Below are 18,404 nucleotides of genomic sequence, written 5' to 3'. Positions count from 1 at the left end.
CCCTGTTATAGTGAGGAATATTCTACGGTTGTGTTTCTTATTCTGGGTTTGACTTCGGTCCTCTGAATTCTTTATCTTACCCAGCGTATAGTTCACTGCCTATATCAGACTTCCACGGTTAGATATAGCTATGTGCAGTTGCTCTTATATGAGTTTTATCGGACCTGCCTACGACTCTGGGTATTACCTGTCGTACCACATATCACAGCGCACTTCGTCGAAAACAAGATGTATCGTGATAATATCGAGGGTCTTTTTCTGTACAATGCGTTCGGCTGTGAATTCAGAATATCTTATATTGTTATGACAAAATCCCAGGGATTTAAGCTGAATATTTGCGTGAACGACACGTTATTCAAAATCATTATAAATTATAATTAGAGTCATGGTCGCCAAGGTTTTTATTTATGTTCTTATTTCAAATATATCATGAATAGAGGTAGTTTAGCTACATCCCCTAAACTTGTTTCCCTCTGAGTGACCGGATTTAATAAACATCAGTTTGAAAAAAATGCAAGATGTAAATGCACATGAATGCAAATAAATGAACGTGAGTGCAAACGTCAACGGGCCCAAACGTACACGGGTATAGGCATGTCCTGAAATGTACACGGGTTCTAAGGTAGTCTATACATAGGTACAAATGTATATACATTGGTTTAAATGTTCACGAGTACAAATATACGTGGGCGCGCATGTACGCAGGTGCATGCGAACATCCATTGGCGCAAATGTCCATGGGTGCAATTTATATGCGGGAGCTGAAATGTTAAAATTTATGGTTGCATATGTTAGTGGGTGCAAAAGTATGCAGGTGCAACAGTCCTGTGACTTTTAGTACCGATTACGACTATCTGACAATCTAGCATAGATTTTTTTTTTCTCATAAACTTTGTTTTGTCCTCCTCATCAAGGTCCTCATGGTTTTACCTTTCACTTACCAACTTCCCAGTTGATCCAATGGCGTATTCACAATTAGTAATAACCGAAATAGCAGAAATCGCGACCATATTTTGCTCTCTATGTCAGCAAGTCAGTATCACAAGAGTCGATTATATTTTTTTGAGTATAAATCATGGTATTCGCCGCCGAACAATATTTCAAGCTCAAACACGATTTCGGAATTTAGATCCAAACAACATCTTTTTCTCATAGATTCCTCACATGTTTACTGCTTTTAACATGCACAATTTTTCTAATAACGTTGCCTCATCTTTTGCGATGTTTCATGAGATATTTTCAATTTACCGCATTAATCAAAGTCTCTCAATATTACACAAACTTGTTGATAAAACACATAGATTTTATATTTTATACTTCAATAAAACTTTCAGTGCAACAATATTTATAAGTTTAAAGAGCAATACCAAAGAAAGAAAAATAATTTTTCAGAAAAGTAAAATGAAAGAGTATATATATATATAATAAATGTTTGCGGCAATTCAAATCACACTGAAACAACTTTGGTAGATTAAATATATAGCATGTCAAGTAGTAACAAATTGATTCTTGAAATTCAAATGAATATGTAACAATCCGGGTTACATGTTGTTGATAATAACATTACGTTTGAGTAGTAAATTCAATGACATCTCAGGGAATTGTCTATGACTGAAAAAGCATTTTGTCAAATAAAATATATATATTTGCTACTAAAGAAAATTTCAAATGATTTTCATTTATAATTCATTCTAATTTCATATTGGACACAAACAATTTTTAACGCAGTAGTTCGAGGTAGATTTCAAACACCTCATATTCTTTAATAACTGCATCTCATATATTCATTTTTAGAATAATTTCCGAATAAGTACAAATTCAAATAATAAGGAACAAAATAAGAACTCGATATTTTACTAAAAGACAACTTTTGTTTCCCGGAGTTAAAGCGTTCGTGGTTGGTAAGATCAGATGAATTAACGTTTCAAACGTTCTACTCGTTCTGAACATCGCTACCAAATGTTTGTTACAATATATGAGGCATCGGTTTATTTAGCTTTCAATAAATATGTTTATATTTGATCAGTAAAAATGACCTGAAAGACCACTTGTTAAAATAATACCTTGAACCTTTATTGCGCGCATTTTGTACTCAAAGTTTCAATAGATTGTTTGCCGCTCGCTGGTAAGCAGTGAGCACCTTTTCACAAAATAAAAATAGATCTTGAAGAACAGTGACATACCCAAATACTATATTATTTCACAGTGCATTGGCAATAAAGAAAAATTTTTGTAAACTTGTAATTCAACTTTACATTGGGAAAAGAAATATTTTAGAGGGAACATTATTAGTATTTAATAAATTGATCAACTGAACAATCATGACAAATTCTGCTTAATCCGGGACTTCACATGTTTGATGTCACTTATGTGTGGAATTGTACTTGGATTATAAATATTTTAGTCCACGATAGTAATTTGTTTATGGTCTTGACAGAACCAACACGCCACCGTTTGCTGATGACATTTCTATCAAGAAGATTTCAATAATCTTTTTGCGCAATGGAAACTTGTCCCGAGGTTGGCCGTACGTCTCCTTCCCTTTTTGTTAGGTTGTTGGATTATCTTGGTGAGAGATTGGATTGTATCCTATATGATATATTGGCGTGTCCTGGGACCACTGTCGTTTTAATTTCCCTGAAAAAAAAATATTAACATCATTTTCAGGTTAAGAATTCGGGTTTGGCTCGGTGGTGTGGCGCATCGTGCTAAACGTTAGGAATGCACTTGCAACCGCACCTCTGATTACCCTGCGTGGGGTCGCAGGTTCGAATCACGTGGGGGATAATTATATGTGAACGGATTGCTAGACTCTTCGCCGCCGTAGGTTCTCCGCCATCAAATCCATGCATCTGAAAACAACAAATAACTGACAAATTAATCCCATACCCGACATGGACTGATAAACGGACCAGAGGCATCGGTACGTCATATGGTTAAGTCGTTTGATTGGCTTTTTTTACCCGGGATAAAAATGTAAATCCTACCCTAACGAAATAAAATTTCAGTTCATGCACTATCGGTACGAAACTGTGCATCCCTGTATTTGGCTTGACAAACACGTTTAACGCAAAACGGTTATGAAAGCTATTGCTAGGTGAAGATATATCTGCTATATTTTGAAAATACCCGAATTTCTCCTGGTTTTCAACATCATCTGCTCAATTTAATATACCCTGGTTGTTTTATATTTTCTTTAAATTCATGCTACAAAAAAGTTAACCAATTTAACATACATAAATGAGAAGAAAATGTTACACATTTTTATGAAACATTAATGAATACCAATTATCAATACTACATACTATAGTAAATATAGAGTTTCAAGCCTCATGATCTAAAAATAAAAATCCAAAGTGAAATTGTAGAAATTACCTGTTGAAGATGCGTTGGTGGCAACAATTATTGTATCAGCGGAATTCGTTGATTCAAAGCTTCCACTTTCTTCTATACTTCCAAGTAATGGTGCTTTTGTAGTACTCGGTACACATAATGGGTCGTAACCTAAACCAGAATCTTCCCTTTTTATTATTAAATCTGTGACCGGCCACTGTCCCGATGCTGCGTCAACGCTGATTCCTAAAAGTTGTTATATATTTCAAGATTCATAAAAAAGCAATCCCATGCAATGTGCGTATTCAATGGTAAATCTGGGCAAAGTTTAATTGTTTTCATTTTGTAAAAATGATATTCCATTATAGTTACTGAGAAACGGGAATTTTTCTGCACCAAATAGGTCACCCTGTCACAACAAAATGAAAAACAACAACAGATATCCATATAGCCACTTCATGTGTAATAACAATCACCTATAGCAAAACATCAGACTTTGTTTACAAATTACTATTAGCCTAAATGTAGATAGCGTACGCTAAAAAGTCACGTACCGCTTGTCGTTGTCGATACAGACGAACTGTCTCTGTTTGTCTGTCGATCCAAACTAGAAAACGAAAACACATCACTTCCATCATCTGTTCTTTTTGAGTCGGCAGAGGATGGCTCCAGATGAGAATAAGACACCGAACGAATGTACCCGTCTGACCTCAACGCACCACGTGGTGAGTTTGTGCGTGAATTAGTTACGTCATCATTTGTGTTCGGGATATTTAGCAAAGAGAATTGATATCTCTCAATTTCAGCATCGTGATTGTCTGCAAAGTAAAACAAATGGAAGATTTTGAGAACATTGTTCTCAAAATATATAATGTTGGTATTACCATTTGTTATTCAAAGAGCATCAATTCAGGTTTGCATTCAACATCACAGCCAATTATTTAGGCGCTCCGTGAGTATTCGTACCAAGATGACGCACAGCCTGAACCCTAACCTAGTACACATACTATGTTCAGGTTGTGCGACATCTTGGTACGAATACTTCGAGAGCACCATCATTTAATCCAATATAAAATATTACAAAGAATATTATAACTTCCAATACATACCTATGTGACTGTTGTTTTGATTTGTGTTATTGTTTGTCGCGATAGCTTTTAGTCGCATTTCTAAATCGTTTCGTATTTCGTCATCGGCATAACTGTTATCTTTTATATTGTTATGCTGTGGAGGGGAGTACCCTGATTCCGGATCATTCTCTGCCCATGCAGTTGAGGTTGTAACCGGATAAATTTGCTTCGATAGATTTTTTGAAGAAGGCGATTCCATCGAAGAGTGGCTAGCGGATCTACTTCCGTTCCCTAATTTTGAATTTTGCTTCAATAAGTTTGGAGAACCCAAGTGGTGGTAGGAGTCTGAATTCCCAATACTGTAGGAAATAACGAATGATTTGAATAGTACTCATTGGAAGAGAATTGTTTTATAAATTTGGGCAAATGAATATGTGGGTTCTACTGATACATTCGTCAACAATTGAATCTGAAAAATATTCAGGCATATACTCATTTTCAAGTGGTGGAAATAGGAGAAAACTCACCCCAGAGTATCTTTTTCTTCGAAACTTCGTATGTGTTGAGACGGTGATTTGCTGCCGGGATTTTCGTCAATTGCTACATCTACATCAACCAATTCCAGGGACTGGATTATAAAGAAAATAAAAGTGAAAATATAAGTCTTGTATATGTTATACTTAACGAGAGTATTGTACGCTCTGCCATTTCCACAATGGCTCAAAATAGAAAAAGGAAAGCACTCGTGGTACGCAATCGCTCTTCGAATGAATTCCTTTTCCAGCTATCACACATCAAACAATTTCATTCTAATCGTTTGTTTTTGTGTTTGTATAATGTTCATACGATTGTTAGTAATGCTGTTTAGAATTACAACATCTGGACATGTTTCATAACATCAGTGAGTGATGATGCACGATTCCCGAATTATGCCATAAAATATAACAAACATATATCAATTATTAGTTGGAATTTCCGACATTCTTTCCATAATCGCCGTTAGATTAGTTTAATCTACCTTTTTGAAATCGTTTCCAATGTTGATCATTTGCCCATTTGCTTTGGCATTTTCAAGAGCTTCCCTTCGTTTTATTGATTTTTCCTGTCGCTTTTGTTCTTTATAAAACTCACTAAAGTTGTTGACTATAATAGGAATAGGTAGGGCAATAACGAGCACCCCTGTGATACAGCAAATCGAACCGACAACTTTTCCTAAAATGAGAAAATAGTAATTTTGATTTTGCTGAAAAAGATGATGATGGGAAAGACGAAGATGACATCCAATGATTTGCTGACATGCCGGATCCTATTTAGGACTACTATACGATTGTGGAGTTTCTTACCCAAAGGTGTTATAGGGTAAATGTCTCCATACCCCACTGTTGTCATGGTTATTGTAGCCCACCAGAATGATGCTGGAATACTGCTAAATTGGTCGCCGTTTTCGATTTTTTCTGCAAAGTACGCCAAACTAAAATACAAATAAGTTAAATTTATTAAGACAAATATGGATAAATTCAGAGTAAATATCGATATAAATGGCACCGATATTCGTGGTTATATGATAATACAGAGGATAAACATTTCAAGTAACCAATAGGCGGACTTGTTGACATGAATATTTTTCTATTTACATCTCCGTTTATTTTATTGTTTAATTAAATGAAACCATCTATTTGAACGAATGTAGAAATATGGTTGGGTATAAGTTCCAGAATTTCTAAATATATTAGTTTCTCAATGTTGATTACTGTACGTACAAAGCCTAGTTTGTTTTGAGTTATATCAAGTCATATCAATGTTTTTAAATTTGAACTAATTTAAAAAACATATATATATATAAATTTCACGATTTTTCACAAGGATTCGCCACAAAGCGAATTTTCGCAAAAATATACTAGAAAGCAATTTTTCCCAAGTTAATTGCTACAACGCAAATTTTCACAAGGATTCGCCACAACATGAATTTTCATAACAATTTGCCACTGAATTAAAAAAATCCAACCTAGCAGCAGTTAACACATCTTAACATGTGAAATTTTCTGCTCTGGCCATGAATGATCACCATTAGTAAACGTAAATTAATTTTGTGTTTAAAATGTTCACAACAAATGTTTTTAACGATGTTCTTCAACCAGCATTACTTGAAACGACAGATATAATCAAGCCCTAACATAGTAAATGATGAAAAATGAGGCGGCGATCACGAATTATTGGAAATATCTGAAGAATGTTGCTCTATTAAGGAGAAATTGTGATTCCATTAAAGTATAATGAAGCGTTTTGAACAATGAATCTACCATCAGGCAATGTTATAATTCAAAACCGTATTATACAATAACAACGCATCAATTAATAGTCAAAACTATTCATAACCATGAACCGCAATAAGTTTTGGGATCGATTATCATCTCAATAGAAACATTTCTATTCAAAAGACCGATATATTTCCATGAACAACTATTGTTCAGGTATGGTTAACGCTATGAAAACACAAATTCATAAGATGAATTATGGAATATTTATTTACAAATTCACGTAAATCGGAATTAATTCAAATGAGCGGGCGCAAAAGATAAAACACTGAATTTACCTTGAAAATATCATAATTCCCATCGTGAGGAATAACATTAGCAAGCCGAGCTCATTGTAACTTCTTCTCAGTGTAAATCCGAGCGATTGTAGTCCCGTAGAATGCCGAGCTAATTTTAATATTCTCATTATTCTCATAATTCGAAAAATTTGCACAATCCTTCGAACATTTTGAAATTGTAGAATTTGACTGTTGGACTCCGTCAAAAATACTGTTACGTAATACGGGAGTACAGCTAAAAACAAGAAAAGTGTAGTGTTGAATCGTGCTCAGTGTTCACGTCGATAAGATTGAAAATAAAACATTAAATTAGATTACATAATTACCTAATAAATCTATTATATTCAAAGGTCCTTTGAAAAATTTCCATTTGTTAGGAGCTGATATCAAACGAAGTAAATATTCCATCGTAAACCACGCAATACATACACTCTCAACATGCGCTAACTGTGCGTTATCGTTTCCGTCTTCACCTGAAAAAAAAAGTGTTGTGATTCGTGATTTTCTATCTGATATATTTGTGTTATCGACCAAATACCAAAGTCTTAATATGTTAAGGATAGTGATGATTCATAAAGTCTCGAGTGAGTGAACTTTTACATTCTGGATCTATAGTATATTCGGTATAAGCGCTGAAATTTGTAATCCTTTCGTAAAAGCAAATCGAATTCCTATTAATTCATTTGAAAGCGAAACAACTTTAAGGATTATTCTTTATTTAGAGTACATTATCACACTTGAAGTTTTTTTGAGAACAATATATCATAGTTCTCAGTAGATATGACAAATTCATCTTTAATGCATCGGTATTTTTTTTAATGCTCGATTGTCTATATTTGAATTATATTTATTACCTTGTAATGACTTGAGGGTGTTAAGGCTGAGAGCTATAGTTGATAAGACGATGAAAAGAATCGACACAATGGCAAGAATCTGAGAAAAGTCAATACAAATAAAATAAAAAAATGGGAAAATTCGTGAAACATTAATCAAGCTAATGGGCAATTAAACAGGAACATTTCAATTATTTTTCGTCCGAAAAATTCAATTGTCACGTCAATTCATATCTATACGCCTACTGAAAGCAATGCAATTAGACAATGCACTTGTGGATAATGGATAATATCAATCCCTTTGAAATAAGTGTTCGTACTGCCTTTACAGATAACACGGAAAAATGATATTCCAAATACACTTTAAGTCATATATTGACATGAGTAGCGTTGGAATCACTTTGGAAACTCAAACATATTTTCGATATGTGTACAACATTAGTTGTTTCTGATAGAGTGAGGAAAGTATACGATATGACAAGATAGCGCGAGATAAACCTAAGAATAAAAACCTTAGCGGCGAGAGATGTTCCCGGTTTCTCCAGAAGATCCCATAATTTCTTTCTTTTATCTGCGCAGCACATTCCATCAAAATCATCACCTTGCCTTTCTCTCAACGCATCCGCTTCTCTCCTATAAAACAAAAAAAGAGAATTAATTTAGATCATGAACAATTACACTTACAAGTACATGAAAAAACACATGCATCAAATTAGCTTATACGAATCATACGATTTCTAGTCGAACATTAGGACTTGAATTCAATGTCCAAGATATAACTTTGCATTTTGAACATGGAGAAGATTACAGATGTAATGAATTGCGTATATGTTTTATTTTCCCATTTTATTCAACTGAAATGATGTCTGGATACTGGATATATTTACCAACCATTCGATTGATAGCAATGTCAACGAGGACGATGAAAAGATATTCAACTTATGCATATATTGTTCTCTTTTGCACATAGCGTATATCAATGCCGACTTCATCATCAATGGTGTGTTATTCATTAAAGCACTTAGTAGTTTGTATTGATGACATTCTATTCAGATGAATATGCGCTATAATTAATCACAACAATAATAAAAAAAAATGTTCAGATATAAAGCGTAAGTTGATTGTTTCCCTGGTAAGGTCCCTAAACAATAAGAAATATTTCGTCACAAATGGGATCGTTGGTTGGAATGGCTTAATGATCACATTCCCAAACGAACGTACGCTTCCACAATTGGAATATCAACTACTTATAGGTATATTCTCAACCGAAGTTGAATAGACATGATTATTTCATCGACAAGAATAAAGGTTGATTCAAATGGTGGAATACTATACAGGTGATTTCTACAAAAGATCGACTAGATCGTCAGGCAACATGAAGCACTTATAGTGCGTATATTGAGGCATTATGAATAGGCTTCTCTGTTGGAGTTGTTGCATTTGGCCTAAATACAATTTTGTGCCAACTGGGATTTAGTCGCGTAGTGGGAAGTAGAATTCTTTATTTTAATATTTTCAGCACTCTCGTGGGCGCTTTGTCCAACCAGAACTTGTTATATGAACTAATTCAATATTGTTTTGTTATACCTATCTTATGAAAATATTGCATAAAAAAATTCTATTATAGATACATACCGTAATTCATCAAGAATTTGTTCTTTCTTCTGATGATATCTTCCTGTAAAATAAAGATAATTTAAAAACTTCAGTTCATTTAAAAAAAATACTTAGTCCGGAAGCCTACGTTAGTCAATGTGAAGTTTGATTGTACTTTCTTGTTATCACAGTTACCAGGTTATCTGGCTCATTAATCTTTATAATCTCTTGTCGCTGACACATACGAGGTTCAGATAAACCGCATCGCTTAGACAGACATCTTCATGTCAAAAATTTTCACTGTTTATCAGTCATCACTATTTACTATGACAATCGCGTTGGAAGAGATCATGATAGCTCGTATTGAAGTTTCCTATGAATATGTGACAATGCCCTATGTAACACACTAACGCCTAAAAGCATACAAAGGTGCCATCTAATATTGTCCCCGAATTCTGATGCTTATCTGAGATGTAACTCTATTTTAAAGACCAGTGGAAGGTTTTAGTGCAACGATATCATAATACCAATCCAGTGAAGAAGAGGTAAACGCAATAATCTGATGGAGCGCCCACTTTCTCAGATCAAGATTGGAAAAATATCTACTGCTTACAGTGAATACTCAGCTATCCATATGTTGAAAATTTAGCAACGGGGTAACAAATACAATATCATATTAGCCTGTTTCATAATCGCAGGTTTTTCAAACCAAAGAATGACTAAATCCTACGTTATTACCGTGATATAGTATATGGCATTCTGGCACTATACACATTTACAGCTAACATATGAATATTTGCAATCTATTTTATAGTATAGGGATCGCATAAATATGCGATATGATGGGATAAATACTAAATTCTATCTTGTAAACAGATTTATTTCTTGAGTCTCCGTCATCCTATCAGGCAACTTGTCATAAGCTGACAACTTGAAAACGACAATAGCACTCGGGTAAGAAAGTCACATAGAAGCTAACAATACTAATAAGTCATTGTAACTATCAACGTTTCCGGGTCTAATTTTTCCTTTTCCTCTTTGACTGGAAACATTCAAATCCCGTACAGTATTGCGGATTTTTGTTATGACCGACAAAATTAGAAACTGTTAACGAAACTGGCCGAGGAGAGTTGACATAGCAGAAAGGTTTTCGGTATTTTAGTAGCATATAATAAAAATGAGATCGTCGGAATACTTATTTAATTTCTCTCACCATCAGCGATGTGAATACATGCAGTATGCACTGCCATGAAATTTAATGAGATCATGAACAAATATACCAATTTGACGCATTACGCCAATCCGTCATTTGCTATATTAGAATATGATGGATTCAGAGACAGATATGTGATATGAGGTGTCTACAAAGAACCATGAAAGCAAAAGCATGTGATGGACGATGTCAATTTCCAACTTCTAAAATTAATATTACTAATATTGGATTAAAAATAAAATACCCTATTTTTATTAAAAGAGAATGAGATATGTGCTTTAGTTGCCTTTACCTAAAAAAAATTCGGAACGCGGGACGTTATTTCAAGTAAACCTTATTCATGTCCAAAAATACAGAACATGACAATAAATCTAACCCACTCCATATACGGATATATACATTGAATTTATTTTTATTAGTCATGTTATATTTTGTTATATTATTATGTTTATGTTATATTCATTCGCAAAATTGTCAAATTTAACCAAATTTAAACTTATACAATTTCCAACACGGTATAACGAAATTGTCCGTAATGGTATAAGGCCGATGAGCTCACGTATAAATTTCAGTTAAATATCCCTTCCTGTTGTATTATCAAATGATGAAATTGTTACAAACCTTGACAGCATGATTCTATGTAAATGTCTTCAATTCCCCAATAATCCAACTCTTCACTAAATGCAAGAGCACATATATCCTCTGGCATATGCAGCTTGCCAGTTCTGTAAGTACAGAAATAAAAATACACTGTTAAGGTAACACAGTTCGCCTTTCAAAGCTATTTGTCACGTATTTTGAAAATATTATTTATAGAGGTCCACTGCAATTTTACTCTATTATGACCTCTATCTCACATTATTGTATAGCTCATATCTGTAGAATTAGCGTAAGTATGTTTGATTCAATATGCACAATAGAAAAGTTGGAAATATTTTTACATTCAAATACGTTTAACAATTATTACTGTGTGTATGAAGGGAAATTTAAAGCGGATGAGGGACGATGTTTCCCTAGTTGTTCTTGATTATAATTATTGAGAAAATGATTATATTCTTGAAAACCAGAAGGTCTATTACTCTATTCCAAACCAAGCGGCCTCGTGGCTGAAATCGGCAAAAAACAAGACGTATGGACATATTACAGAATAAATATTTATACATATATTTTTTTCTTCTTAAGGCAGAATAACATAACTAAAATATCAAAAATACATCGCGAAAGATTTTCTATTGGATAGACTAGAGTGTACATAAAAAGTACATGTGTAACGATCGGCTGATTGTTCTTCACAAAGTTTACCAGGGGAATTATCTCAGACAAAGATTTTATGGTCTCTTATTACTTCAATCATTATGTCTATCTCAGATGAGCTCACATTTTTAACCAACTTGGATTGACATTATACCAGCTATAATCAATTTCATTTATTTTTCAATTTAAAACTGATTTCATTATGAAACGGACAATAAAAGTTATCACTAATGTAATATCCCCAACCTTCCAACCCAATATTTCAATTTTACATAACTGACTAATTATATATATTAAGCCGATAAACTCTGAACGGCCAGCGGCAATAACTGAGCAATGGCCGTCAAAATTGAGTTAAGGATTGACCCGTGGGAATAATGTTCATTTGCAATGCCCAAAAGGTAGTAAATTATTAGCTTAAACTAAATTGAATAGAGCTATGGTTTTGAACAAACGTACAGCACCGCTATGATATTGCATGATCGCTCATTCGTTTCTTCTATTGTATTTCCACTTGCTCTTAAGAACATTGTTTTGTACGTCTGTATTAGTAGATAATATCTTTCATAACCCCAACCCTGATTCAATTAGTACAGCAACAAGGCAAATCCGAATCGAAAACTGACAAAAATCTAATACAGATTTATGAACTGTAAGCATTCAAGTGTCGTGACGTTTTAATGTTTGTTAATTTTCATTTAGGACATGGGGAACAATTTCCATGATGCTGTTGTGCTTTTTAACTTCTACTGTCAAAAGCCTACATTCTGTACTCACGTGAATGATTATTTTATCAAAAAGCTACTAAATAATATGTTAAAAAATTTACCTGTAAAAATTGAGAACTGGCGTGAAAGCACCTGGATGTCGATCGAAGAAAAATTCTTCTTTATTTGCGTCATAATCATCTACTAATTCCAAAAGTGACGCCATGGTGGTGCAGTGATGTAACTTTCCTAATCTTGTTTGTGGAATTTTATCAAGAGTAGTCCACCGAGCCTTGAAACAATTGTTTTTTAATTCTTGAAACCAAGTTTGAAATACATATGAACCAGTGGCTAAAATATGTATAGAAATTATAGCACTAAACAAATGATCAGGCATGGTCTACCATAAAAATTAAAAAATAAAACTAATTTCGTATAGTGGTTGACATTCATAAATTATTAGCAAAGGTTTTCAAAACAGTCATATAGAAAATTGTAATCTTCGTGACTAACGCAACGAATTGCATTTATAATACATGACGTAAATTTAAACCAAAAATTTGAAATGCATGAAGCATATAGAGCTCAAGTCTGAATTAAGGTCTATATTTTTGGACCACAACCAATTACACAAATTTCATTTTGCGTGAAAATAAATGTCCATGATAACGGTATTATTTAATTTACCATAATTGGATAAACATATAACGGCTCTCCAGAAGTGTGTGTACCAATATGGAGGTAACTAATTTTGTTCGCCTACTTTATATCAAGTTGTGTAAAGGGACTGAAACCTATATGCAGGAGTTCATTTTCAGTTTGCGTGAAAATAAATGGTCCATGATAACGGTATTATTTAATTTACCATAATTGGATAAACATATAACGGCTCTCCAGAAGTGTGTGTACCAATATGGAGGTAACTAATTTTGTTCGCCCACTTTATATCAAGTTGTGTGAAGGGACTGAAACCTAGATGCAGGAGTTATATTCACTTGGCTAACAGTCCCCGAGCTCGTGATAAAACTAAAATGAGGAAAATCGGAATAAAATTATGACTGACCCTAACCTGGTACACACACTACGGGAGTACCCATATAACTACAATATCTCGGATAGCGACTCTTGTTTTAAAGAAATGCATATCGATAAAATATATTTGGTAGTATATAAAAAATAAGATTATACCTCATGAACAACTCCTCCAACATTTAGTCTCAATCTTTTGTCTCTGCGAGCTGATTGGAGAATATCTTCCTCTCCTGTTGTGATTGAAGTCACCGATTCCGTTCTCGGTTGGTCCGACATTTTCTTTTTCCTCCTGAAAAAAATCTTCAATTAAAAACTGATCTAAATATGCCATTTTTTATGACGCTCACAACTACAACGGATGTAAAACCATCAACCCGAACAAAACTATGGGCCAGTAACTAATAATACGAAATACCTCGTTATTTTCAGAACGCCAGCAATTTTTCTGGTCAGAAAATGCTTATAATGTGAAGGTACTGAATATATGGAAACTATATAACGTAAGTAAGTTTTGTGTTTTAATATCTGACTACTGTACACTAGTTCGTTAAATTTGCAATTGAGTATGAAATTAACTCGGCTGCTGGAAAACAGTCTAACTAGTTTTTAATAAGATATCTCATAGTTTAACAAAGCAATGATAGAACTGCGAGAAAGCGTTCTTTTAATTTACGTGATATTTCAGCCTACAAACAACACTTGCGATATACCTTGCACGCGATATGTACGATGATGCACGTAAAACATATCTTGGGAGGAACTACTCGCATACTAGTATAGTCGGTAATAAATCATCGTAATCAATTTGAAAATTCTTGATGGCACATGCTTGACGTTATATAAACTGGCAACTGCCTTCTAATACAATGTTCATTTTTCTAGTCGTTCTTGCCTATATAGAGAAGTTCAAAATGAAGCTTTTCTCGATGCTTTTCACCACTTCTCCCTTTGCGTACACGTGAGCAACGAATTCTTTCTTACTCTAGGTAAATTTCGGTGTAAATTTTCACAACTCACGACTTTTTAACTATTAATTTAAATAATATTTCTTACATTGTTCAAAATTAAAACAGCGCGGAAAGTTATGCATAACGTTTGCCGTTGCAGCATGGAATCACCGTTTCTGTAAAGTTGTAACTTATTCCAATCTTTTTGGTTCTATGTTTTCCTACCTAATCACCGAACCAACGCGTATAACACAGGGGCATTTCAAATTGACACAAAGACTCATTATCCACCTATAAAACAATTTACCTAAGTCAATTTACAGTATTCAGCAGTACCTATTCAGCCATTCTTAATTGGTCTTCAGCTTATAACCATCCAAGAAGTATCATGACTAACGATCAACTTTCCCAATACAATTACCTTACTGCGAGAGCAGAGAGCAATAATAACTGATACTGAATATTGATTGAAACGGTTAACAAATTGACTAATACACTATACTTGATGACGTCATATCCCCTGGGTGTGATGGAGATTTTCTCTGCAGACGTGTGGTAGATACAATTGATGAAGCTATTTTAATGTTCCCATGTGGTCACAAATGAAATTTAATTATGATAGGCATAAGAAGTTATTGATGGATTTTTGCTTTAGCTTTATTAGTATACTATCTTAACAACTTTTGAATTTTTTGAAGAATTTTGCGAATTAATGCTTGGAGATGCGAGGTAAATCCCCCGGGCTTTTCCACCACTATCTCGCATACCAAATTTCACGCAAGTTATATGAAGCATCTTACGCACGTGTCGAAGAATCTTTGACGTAAGAACGTGTTTACGTAGGATGTCAAGAAGATAGCCTACCTCAATCTTCAGAAAGCGAGAATATTCTGTATATGTTTAAATGTGATTGTAATATTTGATGATTTAAGCATAATAAATTGTGTGTGAATGTATCATGGTTTTAAAGCATGTAGAAAATTCTGCGAAGCATCAAGCTGAATTTCTAAAAATGAATATTCCAGCCTGACCTCACTAAATAAATGGATCATTTGCGTTAAGATTGATTGCTTATAAGACCCATTCCTGAGCTATCAAATGATATTCAACTTGGCGTGCTACAACAGACCCTGTCATTCTGTTCAAGTTTAAGAATTAAAATGTTACAGTCTTCATACTCTCTGGCAGAATCCCCGAGTAAAAAGGGGCCGGTTTTGGATCTATATAATCAAGTATTGAAAAGCCGTTTTACGCAAGAAATTTCAACTGTTTGCCATTGGCTTTTTGTTTTTTCGACACAACCTATCAACCTTGAAAAGGTATGGAAAACAAGAGATCGATCACGATCATAGGTATCATCAAAATTTAAATTAATTGATGACTTTAGATCGCCATCCCAAACTATTTAAACACATAGAGCGAAAAAATGCCAAAATTTAGCATAAATCTACATAAAACGTTATGTATTATACTGCAAAATTGGAACGCTGTAGTGCAGGAATTTTTCTTACACAAGTTTCTATCTCTCACGTTATTTTATGTCATAAAAAATATAACGAACACGACACCGCATGAAAGTGTTTTTATTGCATATATAGTTTATATGATTCCAGTGTATTTCAGACGTCAAGATAACCGTTTTGCGTTTCAATAATTCTGTATTAGGATGAGATTCATGGTCGAAAATTTACGTCATAGGGCATTACTTATATCTTTGAATCCTCCATACCCGCAAGAGAAAACTATAGCCTACATCTGAATATTCGGTATCAATCGTGCGAAAAATTTGTAGTCGATTGTTGATCGACCAAAAGTAAAATTTAGTGAAATAGAAATATTTTCTTATTGACGTTTCATATAAATATATCATACGGGATAACTTTTTATATATATATCTTTTTCTATTCAACTTTACAATTTTCATTTCAGTTATTCTTGCATTAAACATTGAAATTGCATTTTTTTTATATCTACCCCTGTTCATATTAATTCCATGCTTTCAAAAATAAGTGTACCTGATAGAAGATTTAAAAACTATTTGCGATAATTGTTTATAATAACTTTAAAAGAGAAACCAGCCCTATCATCATTTCATACAGTTGAAACTCATGTAGGGTCGTAGTACAGTACCTATTTTTACAGCATATTACTTTTATGAATGAATGCATCGGTTGATTGCTACAGTTTACAAATTAGAAAATGAATACCAATTCGACATCAGACCAACACGTCTAGCAAGGTTTTAAAAATGGACGTTAAATCTTTCATTTTCATTGTATGATGTACTGAAATCGTTCATAAATATTTTAAATCCTATGAGCTATGAGACAATTTTCAAATTTTAAAACATCATTTCCATCAGAAGGTTTGAAACTGATCTTACCATTGGCTTTCGTCAAGTTTAACCGGTGTATATCCAGCATATCCATGCCTTGTAGAACTCAAGGGGTAGTTAATACCGCCTATCATTTTACAAACCTGCATCGCACATTATATCAGCCGTAAACTTCATACACAACTACAGAATATAACCGTACATGCGCAACGATCGCATATTCTAAAATGACAGCATCTTTCAAAAACAGACCTCACTCATATTCGCGGGTTTAAATTAGGACTTATGCTATTGATAAGCTAACGCATGTATTCATCTCCATCTCGAAATCGGATTATTTTTTGCTTGTTCTATACAAGAAAAAGGAGCAATCAATTGCATTAGATAATTATTCTACGACATCCTAGAACAAACATGGGCTATGCATTGACCACAACTACTAGACGCGTAACAGCCATTACCCGAGACTGATAAATTCTGAAAAATATCAATAAACTATATTTGTTCTGCTACGAATATTATATTTGAGCCGCATTAGTTTGATTGTAATGAATACAATAGATTTTAAACTTATTAAAATAAAAGCATAAAAACTACATCATAATGTTTCTTGGCCCGTAAATACATTTACGGAAGTTACGACCGAAGCACTTTCATGAACATATTATAAAAAATTCATATGCAAATGGCGTTAGTACGTAAGATCTTTTAAACCGTAGTGACATCTGACATATATTCTTTTTTATTTAGTTATTTTTTTATGCCAAAGAACTAATTAGTTTTGTTGGGAGAAAAAGAAAATATTCCACCAAGTTTTTCAATTCACTACAATAAATTGTCGATCTACAATTTGAATTTCACTAAAACTAGTCAAAACACGAAATGAATTAGGAACTCGAAAATGGGAATGGAAAATCAGTTGTAAAAAAATAATATGCAATTCGTTTTCTGTAATAACATAAAGAACCTCTGCATAGCTTTCATGTAACTATATTATGTTTATGTATGATCTGGCTTTTACAGGATCTTCATACTTGACTATGTTATGTGTGATAGCTCACTTGTTATGTGCTTCATATATCCGCTGCGTGCATATCTAAGGTGTGAATGAAATAAATCAAAGGATCACGGAGAAAATCCTCGCGATCAACGTGGTCGAAAAAATTGAATGCCATGTGTTAAAATATTATATATTGCACAGAATTTAACTACAATATTTTTGACGCAGTTTTGTATTCACAAATGAATGAATTCTCTGGTGTTGTTGCTCAGCATATCAGCTTTTTAAATTCCATAATTTTACACTTGCATTCACACCGCGATTTACGTCAGTGCGTTACAGACATCAAAGTGCGCTTCATTAAACTTACATACGACTAATGTTTTTTATTGAATTTCCACATTTTTGTTTACACAAGAATGCTTATTCAGCAATATAGAGTTCGCTGTTATTAGTATGACAGTTTTTTTATTATTAAACTAACACACTTT

General features: G+C 33.6%; 1 protein-coding gene across 4 annotated transcripts in view; it reads right to left on the bottom strand.

Annotated features, from left to right (window-relative positions):
• Positions 1 to 1,291: 1,291 nt before the first annotated feature.
• Positions 1,292 to 18,404, bottom strand: part of LOC120333872 (potassium voltage-gated channel subfamily B member 2-like) — a 28,429-nt gene continuing 11,316 nt past the window's right edge. For 2 of the 4 annotated variants that reach the window (XM_039401250.2, XM_039401248.2), the window contains exons 2-16: positions 13,788 to 13,920; positions 12,722 to 12,891; positions 11,260 to 11,363; positions 9,465 to 9,507; positions 8,342 to 8,462; positions 7,851 to 7,929; positions 7,323 to 7,469; positions 6,997 to 7,231; positions 5,747 to 5,874; positions 5,422 to 5,615; positions 4,931 to 5,031; positions 4,443 to 4,762; positions 3,888 to 4,151; positions 3,376 to 3,579; positions 1,292 to 2,637 (exon numbers count right to left, since the gene is read on the bottom strand). In XM_039401250.2, the coding sequence (XP_039257184.2) occupies positions 2,549 to 2,637; positions 3,376 to 3,579; positions 3,888 to 4,151; positions 4,443 to 4,762; positions 4,931 to 5,031; positions 5,422 to 5,615; positions 5,747 to 5,874; positions 6,997 to 7,231; positions 7,323 to 7,469; positions 7,851 to 7,929; positions 8,342 to 8,462; positions 9,465 to 9,507; positions 11,260 to 11,363; positions 12,722 to 12,891; positions 13,788 to 13,907 (2,319 nt within the window). In that variant the 5' untranslated portion in view covers positions 13,908 to 13,920 and the 3' untranslated portion in view covers positions 1,292 to 2,548. Of the gene's footprint in view, positions 2,638 to 3,375; positions 3,580 to 3,887; positions 4,152 to 4,442; positions 4,763 to 4,930; positions 5,032 to 5,421; positions 5,616 to 5,746; positions 5,875 to 6,996; positions 7,232 to 7,322; positions 7,470 to 7,850; positions 7,930 to 8,341; positions 8,463 to 9,464; positions 9,508 to 11,259; positions 11,364 to 12,721; positions 12,892 to 13,787; positions 13,921 to 14,885; positions 14,996 to 16,961; positions 17,147 to 18,404 lie in introns of those variants that run through there. The other 2 variants (XM_039401249.2, XM_039401251.2) reach the window with 2 other exon arrangements.

This window comes from Styela clava, chromosome 15, assembly GCF_964204865.1.
Source record: "Styela clava chromosome 15, kaStyClav1.hap1.2, whole genome shotgun sequence".
Taxonomy (NCBI): Eukaryota; Metazoa; Chordata; class Ascidiacea; order Stolidobranchia; family Styelidae; genus Styela; species Styela clava.
This window is presented reverse-complemented; position numbering and strand designations above follow the sequence as displayed.